We start from the raw sequence: 22,170 nt of genomic DNA, 5'->3' as shown, positions 1-22,170 counted from the left end.
GAGCTAGTTTGAAAATAATTAATTACAACTAAGACTAAGTATACAATTGGGCAACTGCTAGAAAAAAAATGCTGTTTTCTCAATTTTAATTTAATCTCTACTGCTCTGTTTTATAACGCTTGTGTTTCACACACCTTTACATGCAACCTCTCCTACAAGAACATGTGTATGCATAGGCTACATGATGTGCAGTTCAGCAGCCTATACCTAACCAAACAGTGACATTATAAAGGAAGAATTTCTGAATTGTATAGGTAGGAACATTAATTCCGAGCAATAATAAAAGTATGTCCAGCAAAGCACATTACTATGTACTTGGGTTGAATGTCCCTGTTACATATTATCAAATCACTTGTTTAGTGACCCTTGTGTCATCCATTGATCTATGTCTGTCAATCACCATATGACTTTAGTTGCTGAACCAGTATGAAAACATGGATATTGAGAGTGTTGATGATGTGATTACATGTGTGGCAAGTCGTCTCCTTTGAATTAAACGCACACGTTAACAAGCAGTTAAGGGTATCGAAAAGGTCAATACAATAGCACTGCTACTCTTTCATGATACGTCCACAGGGAGAGAACAAAGCTGAACATTTTCAACTCTTGCTTTAACAAGTACACATATTAAAAGATAATATATTATGAGTGACAGCATCTCTTAATGTTGCTCTTGAAAAACTCAGTTTTCAGATGGGGCTGCAGGATGAAGACATTGCCTTCCACTCCAACATACCTGTGCCACTGGATATAACCTTGGCTGTGGTCTACTCTGTTTTTGGTGAGTAAATTCTGCAGAAATGTAAATCCATTTTATCTTATTTTATTCCTAAACAGACAATAAAGAGTTAATAACACTAAAGATACTGTCAATACGATTGTTACTGGTTCTTCTCAGGCTGAAATGAGTAACAGCTTGAAGCAAGACAGCACACTGTGAAGCCTTGACTGTGTTACTTAGTGATATAACTTCCACTTCCACCAATATGCGTCACTTTCATCTATATTTACTCTATTTATGTATAAATGATACACCTGCATAAGTCTATCCATGTTCAAACACATCAATTTACAGAGCCAGAGGCAGTTTTGCATTTTTAATCTGTGCTTCTAACACGACACTGTAAGCGGCCTCTGATAATGAATTCTGTCTGCCATGTAAGAAAAACAATCCTGCTCTTGGCAGCATTACTGAAGAGTCGTTACATTTATGATTGTTGCTGAACATTGTTTGAAGGTAAACAAAAAAAAAAAGCTATTGAAAGTTATTTACTAATACTGATTTGATAATACTAAGATAAGGATGGTTATTTTACAAGTATTCCTCTAAATGCTGCATTTGTGCTTTAAGGGAATAATTTATACTGCTCATGTGACTTTAAATAATCATTCCGCATGTTGGAAATAAATGCCAATGTGGGTGTGGTTTGATGCTGTTGGAGTTCTGTTTGTCTCGTGTGTCAGTAAACAAGAGGAACTTCTTAGGCTGTCACTGTGTTATGCTTTACCTGCGACTTGATTTTAAGCATCACCTGTTATTGTGCTACTTGCTTCACACTGAGCATTGCTGGTTAAAGCTTGGGTAGGTAATATTAAAAAAGCCAGCAAGGGTAAGCTAGATTTAAAAATGTATCCAACAGAGAGTTTTGTTTTTGTCAGAGCATTTGATTTATTGATTGCTATCGGGATTTGAACAAATATAACAAAACATTTTCAAAAATACATTACCCACCCTAGCTTTAATTATATATATATATATATATATATGGTTGTACCAAACACTGTTCCAACTGAACACTTTTTCAGAGTGTAGTATATGAAAAGTCACATAATCATGAATATTGGATATATGTATCAATAGATTTGACTCACATCTTTTCAGATATTGTTGTATATAATAATGCCCTGTTCCAAAGACAATCCAGGTTCAATGCATGAGAGTCGGATTAGTCTAGCAAAAATAATAAATACGTGCCCACATGACACAATCTTGTGGGACACAATTAGCACTGACAACATCCGGTCTGTTCTGCAGGAGTGTGTTCACTACTTGGCAACAGCATGCTGCTGTACGTCTCCTACAAGAAAAAGCACCTTCTGAAACCGGCCGAGTACTTCATCATCAACCTAGCCGTTAGTGACTTGGGCCTGACTCTTTCCCTCTACCCCATGGCAATAACTTCAAGCTTCTACCACAGGTATTACATATGGCAGCCACTGTAGCATTAACAGCTTTTAAAGCAAAGGAACAAAGACAAAGTGGTTGTTACCAGAGAAACACATGTGCTATATGAAAGATTGTTCCTACTCTAGGTGTTGCTTTTTTAAATCAGACATTATATATTTCATGGTTCATTTAATGATATGGTTAGTTAGCGGTATGATTGCCTGTGAGTTCACGGATATGGAGTGTCATGCTATTCTCCTCTTTTCCCTCTCACCCTCTCCCTCGTTGATATTTCTTCTTTGTCTTTGCTATGTTCTCTTTATCTTTCTCCCATAACCTCCTACGCAGGTGGCTGTATGGGAAAACGGTGTGCTCCATATACGCTTTTTGTGGCATGTTGTTTGGCATCTGCAGTCTGACCACTCTAACCCTGCTCAGCATCGTATGCTTTGTAAAAGTATGTTGTCCGCTCTATGGTAAGTCTTCAAAGAAGCAGTTTTTTCCTAACAAAATAACACAGGATTTACCATCACAATCCCTAAGTGGCCGATTGTTGATTTATCTGTTGAGGGAAACACAATGATAATCGGCTCCATAGAGCATTGCACATTAGCCTTTCTTTGATTACTGACAAACCCAGGAGCTGCGCTCAATACGTATTCCTTGTGATGTTGGGTAATGCAGTGCAATAGGCCCTTCTATTTGACATCAATAAATTGTGTTTTCCCAGGCACTGTCACAACATGGGTTTCTATATAGAACTCTCAATTATAAGCACTTGAGCGACTCAATCAATCAATGTAGAATTCTCTTTGAAATGTGGACCGACAAAAACAGATATGTTAATTGCATTTATTGTAAAGTCTCACCCCTGCATGTTTACAGAAGTTATATAATCACGGCTCGCTGACAGTAATGATTTCTATGTAAATTAGGCTGATGTAACATCATTAGTAATTCAATCCCGCTTCTCTATAAACAGATATCTGAAGATTTTCGTATCAGAAGCATTCTGGTTTCCGTTGGTAGTCCGAGTAGTATTGACTAATCACGTTTGAGTGGGCTTTGCAGGTAAACAGTCCGTGTGGTGAGCAAAATTGGCAACACATTGACTATTGTCTAATGACCATTTAGCTTTTAGTTAGCTAAAAGAAAACCTGTTAACTGAGTGTGTATTGGCATTTGCCCCCCAGTAGTTGTTAGCTTTCCTCACCAACTACACCACTGATGAACCAGAACTCAGTGTGGGCGAGGAGAATAGCTGCAAGAAGCCAAATTCAAGCACCATTTTTACACAAGTTTCATGCTGCCCATGAAGCCATTGGTTGCAACCAGCCATCCAGAACGGTCAACATTTAGACCACATACAATTGTTGTTCTGTGGTTGTTTTTTCTTTACCATGCCAAGGACAAAATATATAAATTTGCTACTAGCTACCTCTGGTGAATTTGCTTTTAATTGTGGTATGGTGTCAAACGCACCAATGCTGAAACAGTTTCATTAATCTCTTGCGTGACATCATGCACTATTCAGGATGGACAATACTGCCATTGTGGCCTACATATATCAACCATCCCGGATTGTTGTGCTTCTATCAGTTTCAATGTGGAGTGGCGTGCATGTCCTCTCTAGGAATGCACAATAGGGGTTCAAAGGGAGGGGGAATAATTGCCACTGGAAAGAAATTAAAGATGGAAGAAACCTCAGGATGAGCAACACATATTGCTGGATTTGTTATCCAATGGCAATCTCTTTTAAGGAACTTCGTCCAGCCTCAGTGAGTCAGCCTTGTGATGGAAGATGTCTTTGTACCACAGGAGAACACACAGTATCCACTGTTTGCTTGCCCAGTACAATCAGGATGCGCCTGGACCGAATACACTTGCACACAAGAGGCGTCTTAATTCTGATGTACTGGTTTCAGAGTGGAGGAGAATGGTTTGACCCTCATGTATGCAGTAGGCAGACGGTTTCAACACAGACACCATAAATGCTTCGTAGGAAAGACTGTCCGAAAATATGCGCCAATATTCCTATTCAAATGAATAGCTCATTTTCACCTTCACGGGAGCTTTAGACACCTTCAGATGCAGCCAGTGGACACTATGTAGGAACTAGTTTATTTCAAACATACCGTAGCTTAGCCTCTTATTGGAGTAAGTGCTTCTGAGAACATGCGGAGACATCTCAATTATTCTACTCAGAGAACCAGGGTTATCAAACAACCTAAAGAATTCCAATGTTTTTAGGCAGTTCAATAAATAATAATTGTGCTTTCAACTACGTGGATAGTAAAATGTTAACCAAATGGTTTTTCACAGGGAACAGGTTCAACTCTGTTCATGGCCGCCTGCTCATTGCCTGTGCTTGGGTCTATGCCTTGTTGTTTGCCTGCTCTCCGCTCGCCAACTGGGGGAAATATGGACCTGAGCCGTATGGCACAGCATGTTGCATTGACTGGCGCGTGTCCAATCAGCACTCTACAGCACGCTCCTACACTGTGGCACTATTCATCTTCTGCTACATCCTCCCATGCTGTGTTATTGTATCTTCCTACATGGGCATTCTGGTCACAGTGAATGTATCGCGCAAGAATATGGAGCAGCATGCGTTGAGGAAGACACACATGAGCAGTATCCAAACAATCCTTATTAAGGTAAGATGATAAACACAAATTATTACGTCAATCGTACTGAGGTTACCATTTGGTGATATTGTTTTGAGTGCTGGTTTAGGAATAACGTTTCTAAGAATAATCCTTTAAAGCTCCATTTGAAATGACTATGCCCTGATCATTAATGTGTCTCCGTATAATCACAACCCAGAAGAGAACTATTAATCAACTGGGATCAGGGGTAAAATATCAAAGCTCCTCCTTAGAGACAAGAGTCCTCTGGAGAGTTATTCTCTCCTCCATTTGTTAAAGAAATTGGAAATGACCAGAATAGATCCTCAAGTTATGGAGCTTCTCATTAGCAGGAATTGGCTCTGGTTGTACTGTGATGGATGGGAAGCTTCTGCTGCCTCTGCTGATAAATGGCCATCATCATATAACCCTTCTCCATACGAATAACTCTGACTCATACAACAAAAGGCTCACAAAAATGTGTTTTTTGCCCATGTGGCCTCTGACTGATGTTGGTCAACAAACCTTTAAGGTTGTGAAGATATATGCTTAAATTCAGTCAGTCATACCAGCCAGTCACCGTGTAGGTTTTATCTTGTGTCTGGTGATATTCTATATGTTTTATTATTGTCAACAAAAGTGTATTGATTCTTCTACCAGCTATCGCTAGTGTAGCCAAAACCTGATATAGTTTTATACTTTAATACATTTTGAGTCAGGTCCACATATACCATCATGATGCTGCTAATACTCAATAGAGCACCAATTGTGTACTAATTTGCGGCCTGAAAATAGTCCCCAACGAATGCATTATTTAAACCTGTTTTAACCTAACGTTTGCCAAAAATGACAGTGCCCAGTTTTTGTAAGACAGTATGTACAGTATTCATGATTCGGGTAACGTCTTCAGTAGAAACACGTGGGATTGGGATTGAGAGACATACTAACACATTGGTTTTGGTTTTTCATGGGATTTGTTGACAGTAAGAAACACACAGTCAGTAGACTAAATACACTGTTCTGTGAGAAGCACCAAAAGTTGTTTTTCACTTGTCTTCTGTGATCTATTTCCTGCAAGCTAAGTGTTGCTGTCTGCATTGGTTTCTTTGCGGCATGGAGTCCATATGCTGTGGTGTCCATGTGGGCTGCCTTTGGACACTATGAGAACATCCCTCCTCTGGCATTTGCCTTTCCGGCCATGTTTGCCAAGTCCTCCACCATCTACAACCCAATCATCTACCTAATGCTGAGGCCGAAAGTCCGCAGTTTGATGCGCAGGGACCTGGGTACCCTATGCCACGCCTGTCTGAATGGCTGCCTCTGCTCCCAGGGGCCTGCTAAGTGCTGCGCAATCCACAGACAGACCAACCAATTCCCTCCATCCAACTCCTCTGCTCAACCCCCTACGGTAGCAATAAAGTGCAAGGATGCTTTCGAATGCTTCAGACACTACCCTCAAATGTGTAGCGTCACTAACCCTGCTGCCAATAGAGACCCATGTAAGGATCCAGACAATTCCAGTTCCCCAAACACATAAGCAGAAGATTCAAAGTGTATGCCACAAGAAGTCTCTGCTGGCCATCATGTGTGCAAAAAGGACTTCAGAAATAGACAACTTCCATATTAATTTAGAGGTGGTTCCAGGCCATGCAAAAGTCGCTTGGCCTTGATAATTCTCTCAATTTACAATGTTTACAGAATATCTCCGGACATATTTTGCAGGTTATGTTCTTTCAGGTGTGGCATTACTTAATATATATTTTCAGGAAATCTTGTACCATAGCCTTCTTAAGTGTTTGGGCACAAGCCATAAAGCTTATTTATCTTTTGTCACCTACTGTGCTTTTATTTGGCTGATATGACAGAATAGCTTTCAGGTTAAATGCAGACAGCTATAACGTGAAGGGAATGTCATTTGCAATCTAGTTTGCAACTCATTATAATTGTGTTGATTTTTGCGTTTAATGCATCTCTGAACATGTATGTTTGGTTTAGCAGTGGACAGTGTGTGTGTATTTGATTTCAAAGGTTGTCAATAGCCAGTTTTTAAGCTCTAGTTCAGATTCAGATACTGAAACTATTCAATCCCTTAGACTGTGTTTCAGGTGTTACAGCAACTACGTTTTCCATTTAAATCAAAATTGCACTGCCTAAAACATTCCTTGTAGCACTACTGGCAGCATCATCTGAAATTACTTTGTGTTACCTTAAAACAGCAGGATTTAAGGAAGTATTCCTATTTTACTTTCAAGTTTGCATAAGCTTAGTCAAGTTGGATGAAGAGCAGCTTTTAATATTTGCAATAACATGGAAGCATCTCCTCTTTACCGTGATTGTCACTTTAAAGCTCTGAGAGCTCTAAGTATTTCTCCCAGATTGACAAATATTCACGATTTAATCTGTGACATTTTAAAGTTTCAAAAAACATTGTTAGATATTATTCATTATGAGTCTGACACAAAAAAAATCTCAGCTTCATCAGGACTGTCTGGGGAATTATTTGATTGACAGCGATGAAACAAACACTGTCATCAGATCCTGATCCAAATATTGATTCAATCCTTATTGGTGCAAGTACGTAACATCACCTTTTTTCAAATTAGCCCTACCCAAAATCAGTGAGAGGAGCAGAAAACTGTCATGTGAAATAATCCAAACTGTTTTAACTGACAGAAAATATTGTGTTTGTATAGGATCCCATTACTCATGGTGAGAAGCTGAATAAATACCCGAGCATTCAAAATAATAAATAAACAAAGACTTAAAATGCAAAAAATATGTTTAGCATTTCAGTGTTATTTCAGGGTTTCAGACATCTAGAAAATGAAGGCCTCATTTTTGACTGCTCACTAATAATGTAGTAAATAAACACATAAGATGATTAATGTATATTATGTTTTAACTGTTGATCTTATGTACATTCAAATAAAAGCTGACATTCTGCACTTTCAACACATAAAGACAAGTGCTGTGCAAATACTTGTGGACCGTATTAAGGGCTTGATACAGTTAAAGTTAACATTATAAGTTAAGTCTCAGGGAATCAGGGATTATGCCTGTCACTGATGGCCAACAACTAATGACTAATATTCATAAAGTTACTATACTGTAGTATCACGAGTCTCACCTATCTACACAGGTTTATATCGGAGGGCTTTGTTTTAAAGGGAATATAACGTGCATCTGGTCATGCCATGGTCAGGACTCTGGTTCATTATCACAGCAACACACCAGCGTGTCTACAGACTGCAGGTTTATAGTTTATGGTGCTTGATCAATTATCTTTGTACACACTGTAAAACATAGCCAGGCTCCGTAATACCACAATTATGGAACTGCACAATATTGTCCATCTATCTGCATTATGTGAACTTCAAGCCCTTTTTTTATGTATGCAATGAAACTGGAACATGTCATGACTTAGTTGTCTGTAATTGTTGTTGTGTGTAAATCCATTGTGTAAAGTGAACATGACTGGAATCAGGCAATCACTCAGGACCAAAACTTTGACAACTCAAACTATTGTTTCAGTTTCTCAGGAGACACTCACTACAGTGTTATCCTCATGTTCTCCCATGGGCCTACAGCCATTTCATTTATTCTAGTTAGAATATTGTTGTTTTACCAATTGCTTAATTGCTTCTCATGTTGTAGGCCTGTTGCAAGGCGTGCTGCTTTCGATTAACTAAAGTATTTCATGATATTGTATCTATCGACAGGTTTCCATTTTAATAGCAACTCTAAATCTGATAGAACATGGATGTAATTACGAGGAAACTATAAATGATATTCACATTTGTATGCCAGGACCTTATCAATAATCATTCATGGGATGGAAGGATTTATTTTTACTGTGTTTAACGGAGATAAACCAGGTGAAAGGGAATAGTGGTGGCTATCACTATATCACATCTGTAATCCAATAAATGTGAGTTCAAACAGTCTTTTTCATAACAACAGTAAAAGGGACAATTAGTCTTCTGGTCAGGTGCATTCTGGGGAGTAAAAAGCAGATAATCTGCTGTTTAAAGTCTAACGCTCAGGAAAAATGATCCACATTCTACAATATACTGTCATGTAAAAATGTCTTATTTGAGGTTTGAATGTAATCATTACATATATTGGGTCAAAAAATACACATTATATTTGGCCCTATTGTAAGTTGGTGTTTTACTGGGTCGTGATTGGTGGATACCGACTTGCATTGAAGGACAAAGTGCTTTTGAGTGATGTGGTATTTAGTATGTCGCAATTCCATACTGTATACTGCCTATACTATATACTACTTATCTTAGTATATAGATTCTGAAGTATCAACATACCTAACTGTTTTATACTAACAAAGAAATGATTTGACGACACACTAAACTTCAAAAAAGCATCAGGACAGATCATTTAAAAGTGATTTACTTTCAAGTTCAATTGTCATTTTTTGTTTTTCTGGAGTCTTCACAAAGCTGTTTCACCACCATCCACAATTTGTTTCAATCTTTTCTCTCCCGCTGTGAGCACCTTGCCATTCCCTTTGTGCATTGCATTGTGGGAAAAAAATGTCTCTCAAGAGCATAATATTGCCGGAACTGTAAGACCCAGAACACAGTAACAATGACATTTTGAAAGGAAAAAGAACAAGACATGAACACATCACCAAGACAATCTTATCTTTGGATGGTGGGAAAAGTATCTTGTAATCCAGAATGCTATACACTACAGCACAGCAGCTCATCCATTTAAACACAATCTGATATCAATACAGTAAATACACACACTGAACACTCAAACAAGTAGCTCATTAGTTAATCATGCACCTTTACTGTAATTTAGGGACATGGGAGGAGATAATCGACAGCGGGTCTCAGACTATAAGGAGACACACTTCAATGTATTCATCTCATGAACATAGTGACTACTGTTTGTGTTGGGCTGGAATAAATGTTTACCACACACCGTTTGATTGTCCCTGAATATGAGTTCATTATTCAGTTAAAGCTACAGTAACCCTGAACAAACAAAAAACATACTTCACAATGTTTTGTATCAAAAATATTACATTTGTAATAAATCTTGCTTTGACCCGGTACATGTCAACTACAACATCATTTTGCACATGCATTAGAACAGAGGTCTTCAACAGTGAGTCCGCGACCCCTAGGGGGTCTGTGGAGGTACTGCAGGGGGGGGGGGGGGGGGTCGCAAAAGTTTTGGTTGACTTTTAAAAATAATTGTCTTTTTTTTTCAACAAATTTATTTTCCACAAATTTAAATGTCTTTAAATACACATTAACATGAATCCCACATATTGTAGCGAACGGATAAATGGAGGCAGCAGATGTTATCTTTCAGTCAGCAATGCACACATGCAGTATGAATTGAATAGCTTAGTATTGAATGCACAATAACAGGGTAGTTATGTTTATACACGGCACTATAGGCCCAGTTTAATATTAAAACACAAGTTTATACAATATATACAGCAGGGGGGTCCCTGCTCCATCTCTCCATCAGTTTGGGGGTCCTTGGCCTGAAAAACGTTGAAGAGAAGCCGGAGGCAGAGTAGGTGTGTAGAGTAGCTTTCAGCTGGGGGTTGAGGGAGGTGATAGGGTGGAGGTGCTGCAGCTACGGCACTGCGGAGATCGATGAGGATGATCTTGAAGCAGGTATAACTGACATGTTTTATATGTATTTACTTTCTGAGCAGACACCTTCATCCAGAAAGCAACTTGAGGGAACCCCCAGTGACGCCAAGACAAACAAGGGAACAGTCTTCACTGTGCTCACCGTACCTTACATTATACTCAGGCACGGATTGGAGGATTACAGTATTGGAAGTACATGTTAGTAAATCAGAAACAATCATGCTAGTGTTATGCTTTACAGTTACAACATGTCTACTCTACATGTCTGTAAAGTAAATATTTTTGTAGTAAATGGGATAAAATGTGTGAAGTTATTAGTATGGTCTTCAGTGTTTCTCCATCGCCACAACAAATTCCGTTTTAACCCTTTGATGCACAACATGGGTCCAAATAGACCTGAGTGAGTTTTAATTGTAAATATCTTTGCAATATATTACTTTAATCATTCAGAATTCCCGGATTTCCTCAATTAACTTGTTTTTGATCATCACAAATTCTTATTTTCATTTTTACTTTCATACTTTTTGAATAAAAATCATTTTTGCATCACTACCCTTCTAAGGTACAACGTATTCCTTTCCTTTGTTGTTTCATGCATGGCTCAGTGTTTCTTTGCTATATTTTTGGAAATCAATTTATTTAATCTTTTCATATATTAAGTATTCATTAAATATCTTGTTTTTGATTACCACAAATCATTATTTTCATTCTCCCTTTCTTAAATAGTTTTTGTATCACTACATCAGGTTTACACATATGGGTCTAAAATGACCCGTGTGTGTAAAGTGTGATAACAATGAAAAAATGACATACTATAATAATAATGTTGTTAAAAATAATTATGATAGCAGTGATTTGGACCAAACAATACATTTAATATTTGAAATCTTTGTGTCACTTTGTCACACTCACACATAACCAAAAAAAAATCAACACATTAACAAATATCTCTTTCCGTTAATTACGCTCAATTTGTACAAAACAATGTGAATTCTTCGTAACTTCCTTCAGTCACTGATGTTTCCGGTAACTTGACTTTTAGATGGATGACTTTTTTCCTTCACCACACAATGCCAACATTTGTGATATGAGTATCAATATATTTCAACACATCTTAAGCACTATTTATGTAAGACAGTAATCAGTACAACTTGAGGTTTTCACTTCAACAGTTTTATTATGGTTTATACATCACACTAACAAAGAAACGCAGTGTGGCGGTGGACTGTGGCCATGGCGCCTCCTGCTAGGGAGAGTCGGGAGTGAGATCACAAAGCTGGACAGATTCAGGTCATCAGCAACACTATACAAGCATGATGGTATCCTGCGGCTATTGTCTTGAAGGTGACTGAGTCCTGGAGGGCAGATGAGAGAAGCTCACAGCCGCACCATCCTTAAAAAAAATAAATCGAGCTCCTCCCGGGCCTGTAAAACCGTACCTCCTCTTCTGCCATTTATACCTGGTTGTGGACACGACTCTTCCAACAAGTGTGGCGAGAGTCGTGTCCACAGTCACAGGAGTTTCCACAAGTGGTTGGTTGTGGAATACTCCTGTCCTGAGCCAGGTAAAAATGACAGACGGGAGGAGCTCGGGTGTTTTCAGGGAGGTGTGTGCGTGAGCCTCTCTCATCAGCCCTCCAGGACTGAGTCTACTGCAGCAGAACAGAAACAGGTAGACATCATGCTTGTATAGTGTCTGATCCCCATCTGAGCAACTGCAGACTCTCCAGCAGGCGACACCATGAGCACAGTACCACAGTAAATAATAAAACAAAACAAAAAGAAGTGAATTAGAAAGTGCCCTTCAGGATGCTGTTTCTGTGGAACGGTCATTCAGAGGGGAAAGGTGGCTGGCCTAGCTGTTCTTAAAGGCAGTCCAGCTTTCATACTGCTGTTCAGCTTTGCGCGTGCCCTTTTCCCTCTTCTTGTCCGTGTGGTGCTGGTACTTGTCGACCCAGTGTCCAACCTTCAGTCGGTCCTGAATCCACTGCACGGTCTTGTTGACTTTGGGTTTTTTTCTTAAGACAAAAGAAGTGAAAACGTTTAATTACAATTAAATACAAACTAACTAGTTCAATACAAGGTCAGTGCAGAGGAATGGAAGGATTATGATACACACCTTCACACTTGGGGTTTGATTTAGCAGCAAAGAGCAGATAGGTGGCGCTGTTGTCTTTGGCTGGAACACTTTCCATTATTTTCTCTCCAACCCAGTTGTTGTGGAGTTCTGTGTTTTGTGTCAGCTGACTTCAGGTCAGAGGGCAGGTTCACTGGGTGGACTTTGGCGCTCTTATGGTGGCAGAGCTCAGCAGAACTTGGTTCACTCTGTTGCTCTTCTTTCAGAGAACTCAATCTACATGTAGGGCTTGTTAGCATAACCTGTTGCCACTGTCACTGCCAAAGTCTTTCTATTTGCAGTTGGCCTCTGCTCAAACTCCTGCCTCCTCGCCATCTCCATGCTTTCCATCAGTGCCCTTTCTGCCTCTTGTTCTTCCTCCTCTCTGTCCCTTTTGCATTGCTGCAGGGTCTCCAGAGCGACTTTCTGTCTGCGCTTCAACTCCATTTCTCTCAGCTCAACATACATTTGCTTTCTGACCTCCAGTCTCCTATCCTCCAGGGTCAGTTTCCTCAAGTTTTTGGCCAGCTCCATTTCAGCAAGGAGGTCCTGGCTTGCAATAATCCTTTCGTTCATTGTTTCTATACTTTCCCTGTGTGTGTTTGCTTTCTGATGCTCTCTGTTCAGCAGGTTTGTAGGGGATGAACAATTCTGTAGTTTAGATTATAACCAAAAAGCTGAAATAAGCTTATTTTACAACTAGTTTCTTTGCATTGGAAGGACTGCAGAGAGAAGTGGATGATGACGCAATTAATATCTTAACAGGGCTGCTATTGTGCCACCGGCATGATTAAGTCCGAGATACACACATGGCTTACCTTTGTGTTCGGAGTGAATAAGTCCGGATTGGGTGTTAACTGTGCACAGCTTAAGGAGGTTTACCTCCCATAAGATAGATTTGGCAAAATACCAACATAAAATCACAAGATAAAAATGACCAAATCAAACTAAGTATGAAGAGGGAAAGGAGAAAGAGAGAGGACCTCATGTCACTGAGTCTCCTCTGTCCCTCTCACGACCTGAGGTGGGTGCGTTGTAAAGTCTTATAGGGAGAAAGGACTTCCTGTGACGCTCTGTAGTGCATCTTGGTGGTATAAGGCTATCTGATCAATTCCAGTGTGTATGTATATGTATATATGTCGATATATATTTAGAGATGTACATGTGTGGGCATGTAAGATGGTGTTGACACCGCCACATGCTCAGTGTGTTGTCCACACAGTATGGGTTCTCCTTTTTGTGTGTAATACACATCCTTACAGGTTTCTACTTATATTACTCACCTGAGTTTAATATTTTTACCAAATTAAATCAACTTGTTTACTTTTGTACATGTTTAACCTGTTAACCAACCTATTAACCTTTTATAGAAATGTACTCTAGACTTAAATTAGCTTGCTGAAGTAGTGATGTACACAGGGGTGCACATCACTTTTTTAGTGAGTTACTCAGATGAGTACCAGGAGACAGTGTTTGGTACATACCGACGTTAACAACAGCCCCGTCTGTGCACACGGCGACCAACTTTGTAGTCCAGTCATCCAAGCCTGCCTGAAAGCTTCACGAGTCCGTCTGTCATGGCGTGCGCGGTTCAGTCAGCACCAAGTTCAATCAGTCCAAGAAAGTCAGAAGTAAGCTCTCCGTTGCTGGACACGATCTAAACGATCTCCTGCTCGGTTTTTGTGATGTCCTCAGATCCATCTAAAAGCAGCCCCCAGATTTCAGCAGACTGCAACTTGAGTCTCAACTCCCCAGATAGTTTGCACGATGGTTTCCATTATCCGTGTTCCCGCTTTACGTGAGTAAAATGCGCCTCCGAGATTTACTCCTAGCCGCTTAAAGGAATATCCTCAGCACAGGAGGACATGGGACATGCATGTTCAGCTTTATGAAAGGCGAGGAGAAAAATAATACACAGGACTTTCCGTTGTTCTTCATTGAGCTTGTATCGCTAGCTAGCAAGTGGGTGGCTGGATAGTTCTTCTTTACTAGCTTGTTTATTAGCAATAGCTTGTGCCACATTAACGTGCTCCTTGCTCTTTTCATGTTTTTCAAACAGGATGGTTGAAATTGTTCGAGCCTTTATAAAACGCACCTGTTTTGTCTGCGAGCGGCATATTTTCTACCAAATTTCGATGCGTTCATCATTAGCATCCAGCCACGGCAAGTCTTGGAGCCACTTTTCAGACTTTTGTTCCGGCTCGGTTTGCTGTTTTTTTTGTTGCATGTGGCGAAACGCCAAAGTAGCTTCTTAATTTTCTTTTTTGGACATGTCTAGTAGTCTACTCCATTGAGTGTTGACAAAAAAACACGTGTAGACGAAACGTGTGTTCGTTCTGATGGCCTATATCAGGTACGCGTAAGGCGCGTAGTGACACAAGCGACTTTACGCGATCCAGATTTTTGCCGCGCATGCGTACCTGCGTGACAATTATGTGCACCCCTGGATATACACTTGTACATGTTTAAACCTAATCAGAGTACCGGGTTTGGTACTCGTAGTCCCATTTTAAGTTTTTGTGGTGGAAATCTTGTGGTTACCAAAGATGATCAAAAGATAGAAAGTTTGTCTTTGAATATTTTATTATAAAAGTGCTTTCTGCAGCACAGAGTTCTGTCAGGCCATGAGTGCAGTGTAGGAAAGGTGGTCTCTTTGCACCCCGGGTGACTCAGGTGGGGGTCAAGACATGGGGTAAGGAGACTGTCACAACTAGATTCAAAACGAACCTGGCATTAAGCAATTTAAATCTTACCTGTCAGGCACAACCCCACTTCTACACTGTCTTTCTAATATACACACCTAAGACATGAGAAAGGTCAAGTCTTGGCCCCTGTCATGAATCTGAGGAAGACGGGAGGACAAGAGACACAGAGCAGTTTTCCATTACACTTTACTTTTACGTAATGACTTAACAGTGTATTAAACCGTGCATGACATAGGTCACTAACAGGCCTACCTATACGACCCGGACAACACAAAACATTTTTTACTGATGGAGGGGCTGTCAAGGAGTGCAGTAGCTGAAACTTTACTTGAGGGGAAAACAAAAAGAAGAGCTTTGTGACAAAATAAAGCAAAAATCTATGTCCGCATCATCAGCCACAAAGAAAAGTGAAATATGAACCCATGATGTGTTCGCCCAGCTGGATGAAGCCCTTCATAAGGCACCATGTGTAGGCTTAGCTGTAGATGAGTCCACTGATGTTTGTGACAATGCTCAGCTCTTAGTTTATGTAAGGTTCTTCAACAAAGACAAGAACGTGTTCTGTGAAGACCTGTTAGGTTGAGACTGTCAAATCAAGATGTGAGACAGTTAACAAAGAAAAAAAGGGAAACTCAAGCTGCTGCTACACTTTATTTTATTTTTCTAAAATTAAGCACGTTATTCAATCTTTTTCAAAAGCTATTTTATTTATTTTCTCAATTGTATTTTTAAATGCAGCCCGAGAAGAACATTATACATATCTAGAGTATATAAATATATATATAGTTAAATTCTAATTGACAATAAATATTGTCGAAATGCTTTTGAATTGTTCTTTATTTAATTTGACAGTCAGTTGTTGATTACATGCAGACATTGATACAGCTACTAGGCTACTTCAATATATATCACACTAATTCATAACGGAAGTTAGACATTATGATGTTCCGGACCTTTGCTGGAGGAAATTCTCTCTAACTGGACCTCTTTGAACTTTAGTTGATGACCCCTCGGGGCGGCTGTGGCTCAGGAGGTAGAGTGGTCGTCCACCTGTTCGATCCCCAGCCCCTGCAGTCAGCATGTCGAAGTGTCCTTGGGCAAGATACTGAACCCCAAATTGCTCCCGATGGCCTGGCCAACGGTGTGTGTGTGTGTGTGTGAATGGTTATCACTACTGATGAGCTGATGTATGGTAGCCTCTGACTCTGTATGAATGTGTGTGAGAGGGTGAATGCTGACGTGTTGTAAAGCACTTTGAGTGATCGTAAAGATTGGAAAAACCGCTATATAGTCCATTTACCCCCTGCATTAGAAAGACTTATCATTATTACTTTATAGTAAATCACATAATAGAACAATTATTTTGAAATTCCATGATAACAAAAACTTGAACCCTGACTATGTTCGTCTCAACTGCTTATAAATATGTTTGGTAGAAAAAGTAAAAGTCATATGAAAAAAGGCACAATAAAAGTCCAGTGAATACCAGAAAGGTTGACAGCGAGATCTGTGGTTGTTATAGTAACAAAGATAACTTTTCTGTAACGATATAGTTGGTTTGAGCTGTTTTCTGTATGAAAACATTCAATATTTAAAACTTGCGGCACATTAAACCTAAAAATTAATACATTTTCTTGATTTTGGTTGAGAAGGAAGCCTTTAAATGTTGCAAAAACGTTCAGAAACTGTGACCATCATAGGCATAAAAAGTCATTTAGAGGGAATGCTGTAGAAAGTTCCTCTTGGAGGAAGCGCTGCAGACGTCCAATATTTTCTGGATGACGTCTATCTTTATGTTGCCTTCCAGAGCACGACAAAGCTTCCCAATTGTGCAGCCAATACTTCCCTCCTTCATTTTCCAATGTTCCAGCATCTGGTGCACCATCTCTGGCAGGCCGTCCCGGTAAAAGTCGTGCTCAATGGTCTCTATTTCCACACTGGTGAGACCCAGTCGCCGCGCACAGCGCTTCCATTTGTTTCCGATGTTGTCTCTCAGCAGATCCAGGTGCTCCTCGGTCACAGCATGGCACTCTGAAGGACACAAAAGATTATGGTTAGGGGAACTATTTGTTCAACTCTAATGAGAATTAAGGGTTCAACCCTGATTTAGAAAATACTGTTGCCATGGACTATTTGAAAACGGTTTACTTTATCTTTCAACATTACTGGATTAATGTGATGGACAAAAATTATTTTGCAACTATTAAAACAAATTTGTTTAGTAATTCTTCCATTCTCTGATTTCCGCTTCCCCAACGTCAGGATTTTATGCTTTTTTTTTTTTTTAAATAACAAGTCCTTTGGACTGTTTGTCGGATAGAACAAGAAATGTAAAGATTGGAATCTGGGCGCTTCAATATTTTTTGACATTTAACAGCAAAAGTATCAAAACAATAATCTGCAGATTAATTGATAATGAATTTAACGGTTAGCTGCAGCCCTTAATAACAGAAAAAACACATTTGCAAACAGAGACAACAACAAAAGTGCACAGACAAACTATCACATATGTTGCATGAAAGAAGTGTTGGTATAGTTCACCATAATTCAGAATGCCTTCTTGGATGGGAGAGGGAGCTGGGCCGTAAGCAGAAGGTAGAGATGACAAACTATTGGACGACTCTTGACCTCTGATACTCATCATGTTGTTGCTCCCAATCTGGATCCCGCTGGCGTTCTGAATGAAAAAAGATCCTGGAACCAGCACAAAGCATGAACACATGAACACAGTTTCTCCCAACATGTCAGTCAAAAGGTGACACAAAGCAGCTGCGAACACCTCAAACATCTAGCTCTAGAACTTACTAAAGAAATGCTTCATCAAAAAGACATGTTTGTACCTGGATCTTGTGGTGGGTAGCTCTTGGAAGGGGTTAGGAGACACCCAGAATAGGTGTCAGGAGCAGATGTGTCAGACACTGGGTAAGTTGGCCAGGACTGCTGGCGGTCATAGTGGGAATATGGATGTTGCTGGTTTAATTGTGATAGAGACGTGGCGCTTTCAGACTTTGGAAAGTGGGATGGTGTGGAAGAGTTCATGGAATCATAGTGACCAGGGCGATACGCAGCCTCTTCGTGGCTGGTGGGCTGCACTGGCTCAGCTTTCGTCCAGGAGTGGACAGATGATGCATAGGAGGGTCTGTCTTGTTCTGGTTGCCTGATAGCGGGATCTGAACTGCTTAAGTGGTTTTGCAGGAAAGGATTTGAACTTCTGTGCTGGGAGACGTTGGCAGCGTCAGGCTGGTTCTCACAGTTATAGCTACCATATTTGTGGTACTGTAACTCCTGACCCAGTTTCACCTCCAAAGCTGGAGGGCTGCTGGCTGCCCTTGCATCCGTCTGAAGAGACTCCACAGGTTGCTCATATTGGATGTCATCTAGGTCCTCAATACTGGCTTCAACTGGAACAGGTACACATCTGTCTGAACTCACCAAAGGAGCTGGGCAATCTGCAGGGTAAGGAGAGAAGTTAAAGGATACTCGATCCTTTTCAACAATGCTTTCTAAACATTTAGAACATTAAGTGCAATAGATCACACAAAAAGGTGGACTTTAGAATGTGTTCAGTTTATTCAGGCCATCAAGGTTACAGACAGCGCTCACCTGCCGAAAAGAAATCCTGAGTCATTGATAAAGACTTCATCTTCTCGACAAGTTCGTCTGGGCCTTCATATAATTTCTGCATTAAAGAAACACAGAGAGTCATCATATGAAAGGACTTATTTTAATTGCGTAGTGTCTTCACTGTGCATACAAGACAAAATCCGAAAGAAAATATATTTACCCTCAGTTCAAGTAAATCCTCCTCTACAAGTGGTTCAAGCTTTTCCGTGTAGAAAGGAAGGAAGAAGTTGTAGCCCTCTGCAAGAAAAGATGAGACGAAGAAGAGCCATGTAATAAACCGAATGACTGCTTGAAATGTAAGTTTACTATGCCTGTACAACATAGTGACAAAATGAGCTGAGGGAAAAAAAGCTGTTGAAAACTTTATCTAGCGGTCTATTTATAAAAAAACAGCAGCAATATTACAAATAACAATATTAAAACAATATCATAATACTATAGTAGTATAGTAACTATCAGAAATTAAATATTACAAATCAAATGTGTGATCACATGAGACGGTCATATTCCACTGATCCACATTCGACCGTATGCCAATGTTTTAAACGCACACACAAAAGGTGCACCTTGAAACGTTGGCCGTTGCAGTGGATTGTGTTCCCAGCACCTCTTCATGAGCTGAACTATCTCTACGGGCGTGTTGCTTGGAATAAGGTTCTCTGCAGGTCGGTCACCGTTTCGAACACACTGGCTGATGTGTTCGTCGCTCCTTGCATCTGGATATAGAAAAAATCTGCATGAGGTTTACCTAAAGTGGTTTAACTGGTGAACCAATACATCAAAACAATAATCCAGGTAGTGTTTTTGAAAACAGTGCCTCACTTAAATTATTCATCCACTTAAGCATGTTTTGACATCTCAACTCACTTGCATATGGCTCTATCCCTGTGAGGATGACCCAAACCACAATGGCAAAGCTGTAGACGTCAGACTTCTCAGTAGAGGCTGTATTTATACTCTGCAGGTGCTCAGGGGCCATGTAGCTCAGTGTGCCGGCACCTCTCGTCCCTGCTGATTGCCCTGTATGACTTTTCCTGCGAGACTCCTCTTTTGTGAGTTTGCTCCATGTCAGGCAGGTGGCCAGACCAAGGTCTGCAATCTAGAAAACAAAAGAGAAAAAAAAAAACTTGGATTACCATGACTGTACATACATGCTTCCTGTCACAATGTGTCATGGGCTGTAGTGTGTGATGTACCTTGATGTGAAAATCCTTGTCCACTAAAATGTTTCCTGGCTTGATGTCCTTGTGTATGACGCGTTTCTCTGTGAGGTACAACATCCCTTCCAAAATCTCTAAGATGATTCTGCTCTTGATGGATATTGGCACAGAGACCTGGGAAGAATTGATTCCATTCATATAAAAAAAACAAAACACCATGAGTTTTTAAAGTCTGAAAAACTATGGATGAAACCTGCTGACCGTCTCTAGCATGACCGACAGGTTTCCTCTGGGGAGGAGTTCCATAACCAGCGAGCAGTCTCTGTCTTCCATGATCACACCCAGCAACTTGACCACCCGTTCATGAGTCAGGCTTGCCATGATGTTCCCCTCGTCCAGCAGCAACTTTTTATTCTCCCTAGAAAGTATAGTAAAAACAGTGAGAACCGGATATCTGCCAGACAAGTGTTACATTTAGGAGGAAAAAAAGCAATCGTATTGGATCAGAATCAGAAATACTTTATTAGTCCCACGACCGGGAAATGTACGTTGTTACAGCAAGAGAGTAAAGTGGCGAGTACACAATAAAATACAGTAACAGTAATATAAGTACAGAGTCATTGATAAAAATGTGTAAGAGTGAATATGGCATATGACCGTGGTAATTTCGGGAAGTTATAAAAAGTGAATATTGCACATGGCATTGATAATTGCACAACGTACTCAATATTGGTATATCAGAATCAGAAATACCTTATTTACCCCGGGGGGAACTTCGACTAGAGATATCCTGAGTATTAGTATTAGTATTAGTATGGGGAGATAATAAGTTGGATCGGTGCATCCCTTGCAGGACATACAGGTAAAATCAGTTTCTGAAAATCAGAAATTCCATGTTAAGGCTGGATAAAAATATGAATGAGGATCAAAAGGAGAAAGGCTGTAAATGTAAGAAACTGCATAGACGCAAAAAAAGTTGTTGTAGAGACATGCAATCTGAACAACAAAAAAAGAGGATGTTGCAATAGATTACATCCGCATTTCAGATTTTTCCTCTCTCTAGTTAAAAGGCAATTCTTAAATCTAAGCTGGAGTGGGGCTGGACACAAAGTGCTATCAAACTAAACTAGGCTTTATAAAGTATTTTACACAGGCAACATCCTTCCACCAACATCATATATGATATAATATACAATCCTGTCATGAACATATCTCAGTCTCACTGAGTTGTGTTGGAGCCTGCCTGAAGTATCTTTCTAGGGCACATGATTCAAGTTACCATTTGAGCGCAGGGGAATACCCTGCAGACTAACGTTACATGCAGCAACACAGAACTTACTTGTTGCGTATAGGGCCTGTATACATGGTCTTCAACACCACCTGGCCGAGGGTTACATGGTAGCACAGGTAAATGTCTCCACACCCTCCGTAGTCCAGGGCCTCTTTTTTGATCAGATCGGCCGATTTCATTTGAAACGAAGACTCTGGCGCGACGGCCATCCCTGGTAAGAAGTCACAACAAAACAGAAAAAAACTCACGATAAAAAAGGCTAAAACTTGTATGTTGTGTAATACAGCAAATATGCTGAGGAGCGCCGACTCAACCATCCATAAAGTTCACAACACTTTGACAGGCTGAAGTTGCACGCTAACGCCTGACGTTATCCGAAGGTTTCAGCAACAATAGCTTAACCCTCGTTACGTCAACCAAACTCTTCACCCGAGAAACAACATTATACACCCCACTCGCTATCAATATCAACAAAATATGGAGAAAAACGTACCTAAAAGGTGCTGTACAAGCCAAGAAACGCGAGGGCACTTTCTTTGTAGTTCCGGGATTTCCTCTTCGTCCTCGTTCAAAAGCGAAACTTGGCATGGGACATAAAAACTACAAACAGGCTCAAAAGTCGATAACAGATCAGGACGGCTAACAACCTCATATATTTTTGTTTGACAAGGACGAAAAACACAACAAAACATCATAAAACACACAAATACGGGATATTAGGTTGTTTTCTTTCTAACTTCGTTCATTTTAAATTGTTTTTTGAGATACAGTGCTCTGAAACAGGCCCATTGTAAATATTTTCGTGTGGCATTGTCGCCACCTACTGGTGAGATTAATTACCGCA

The 22,170-nt window shown here is 40.1% G+C and overlaps 2 protein-coding genes across 3 annotated transcripts; one reads left to right on the top strand and one right to left on the bottom strand.

Annotated features, from left to right (window-relative positions):
- The first annotated feature begins 693 nt into the window (after positions 1 to 693).
- opn7a (opsin 7, group member a) lies at positions 694 to 6,331 on the top strand. Its single transcript, XM_029453301.1, has 5 exons — positions 694 to 781; positions 2,036 to 2,198; positions 2,516 to 2,643; positions 4,490 to 4,824; positions 5,873 to 6,331. The coding sequence occupies exons 1-5, from the start codon at positions 694 to 696 to the stop codon at positions 6,329 to 6,331; spliced, it is 1,173 nt and encodes a 390-aa protein (XP_029309161.1).
- Positions 6,332 to 16,405: 10,074 nt separating this feature from the next.
- On the bottom strand, positions 16,406 to 21,956 carry ripk1l (receptor (TNFRSF)-interacting serine-threonine kinase 1, like). Of its 2 annotated transcripts, XM_029454290.1 has the most exons (11): positions 21,820 to 21,956; positions 21,375 to 21,537; positions 20,297 to 20,453; positions 20,072 to 20,209; positions 19,743 to 19,974; positions 19,442 to 19,591; positions 19,036 to 19,112; positions 18,855 to 18,930; positions 18,092 to 18,700; positions 17,793 to 17,945; positions 16,406 to 17,282 (listed from the first exon to the last, which is right to left on the bottom strand). In XM_029454290.1, exons 2-11 carry the CDS (start codon positions 21,533 to 21,535, stop codon positions 16,966 to 16,968), a joined length of 2,070 nt encoding a protein of 689 aa, XP_029310150.1. In that variant the 5' UTR covers positions 21,536 to 21,537; positions 21,820 to 21,956; the 3' UTR covers positions 16,406 to 16,965. The 2 variants fall into 2 exon arrangements, with proteins under 2 accessions (XP_029310150.1, XP_029310151.1); XM_029454291.1 differs by lacking the exon at positions 21,820 to 21,956 and having other exon boundaries at positions 21,375 to 21,768.
- Positions 21,957 to 22,170: the final 214 nt, after the last annotated feature.

Source organism: Cottoperca gobio, chromosome 17, assembly GCF_900634415.1.
Source record: "Cottoperca gobio chromosome 17, fCotGob3.1, whole genome shotgun sequence".
NCBI lineage: Eukaryota > Metazoa > Chordata > Actinopteri > Perciformes > Bovichtidae > Cottoperca > Cottoperca gobio.
This window is presented reverse-complemented; position numbering and strand designations above follow the sequence as displayed.

Bases quoted from the DNA above. Each gene is read 5' to 3' on its own strand.
- opn7a (XM_029453301.1), top strand. From the start codon at position 694: ATGGGGCTGCAGGATGAAGACATTGCCTTCCACTCCAACATACCTGTG. The intron at 782-2,035 runs GTGAGTAAATTC...TCTGTTCTGCAG, and splicing joins TGTGGTCTACTCTGTTTTTG to GAGTGTGTTCACTACTTGGC. The intron at 4,825-5,872 runs GTAAGATGATAA...ATTTCCTGCAAG, and splicing joins TCCAAACAATCCTTATTAAG to CTAAGTGTTGCTGTCTGCAT.
- ripk1l (XM_029454291.1), bottom strand. From the start codon at position 21,643: ATGGTTGAGTCGGCGCTCCTCAGCATATTTGCTGTATTACACAACATA. The intron at 18,701-18,854 runs GTGAGCGCTGTC...CTTACCCTGCAG, and splicing joins TCAGGATTTCTTTTCGGCAG to ATTGCCCAGCTCCTTTGGTG. The intron at 17,946-18,091 runs GTACAAACATGT...TGCTGGTTCCAG, and splicing joins CTACCCACCACAAGATCCAG to GATCTTTTTTCATTCAGAAC.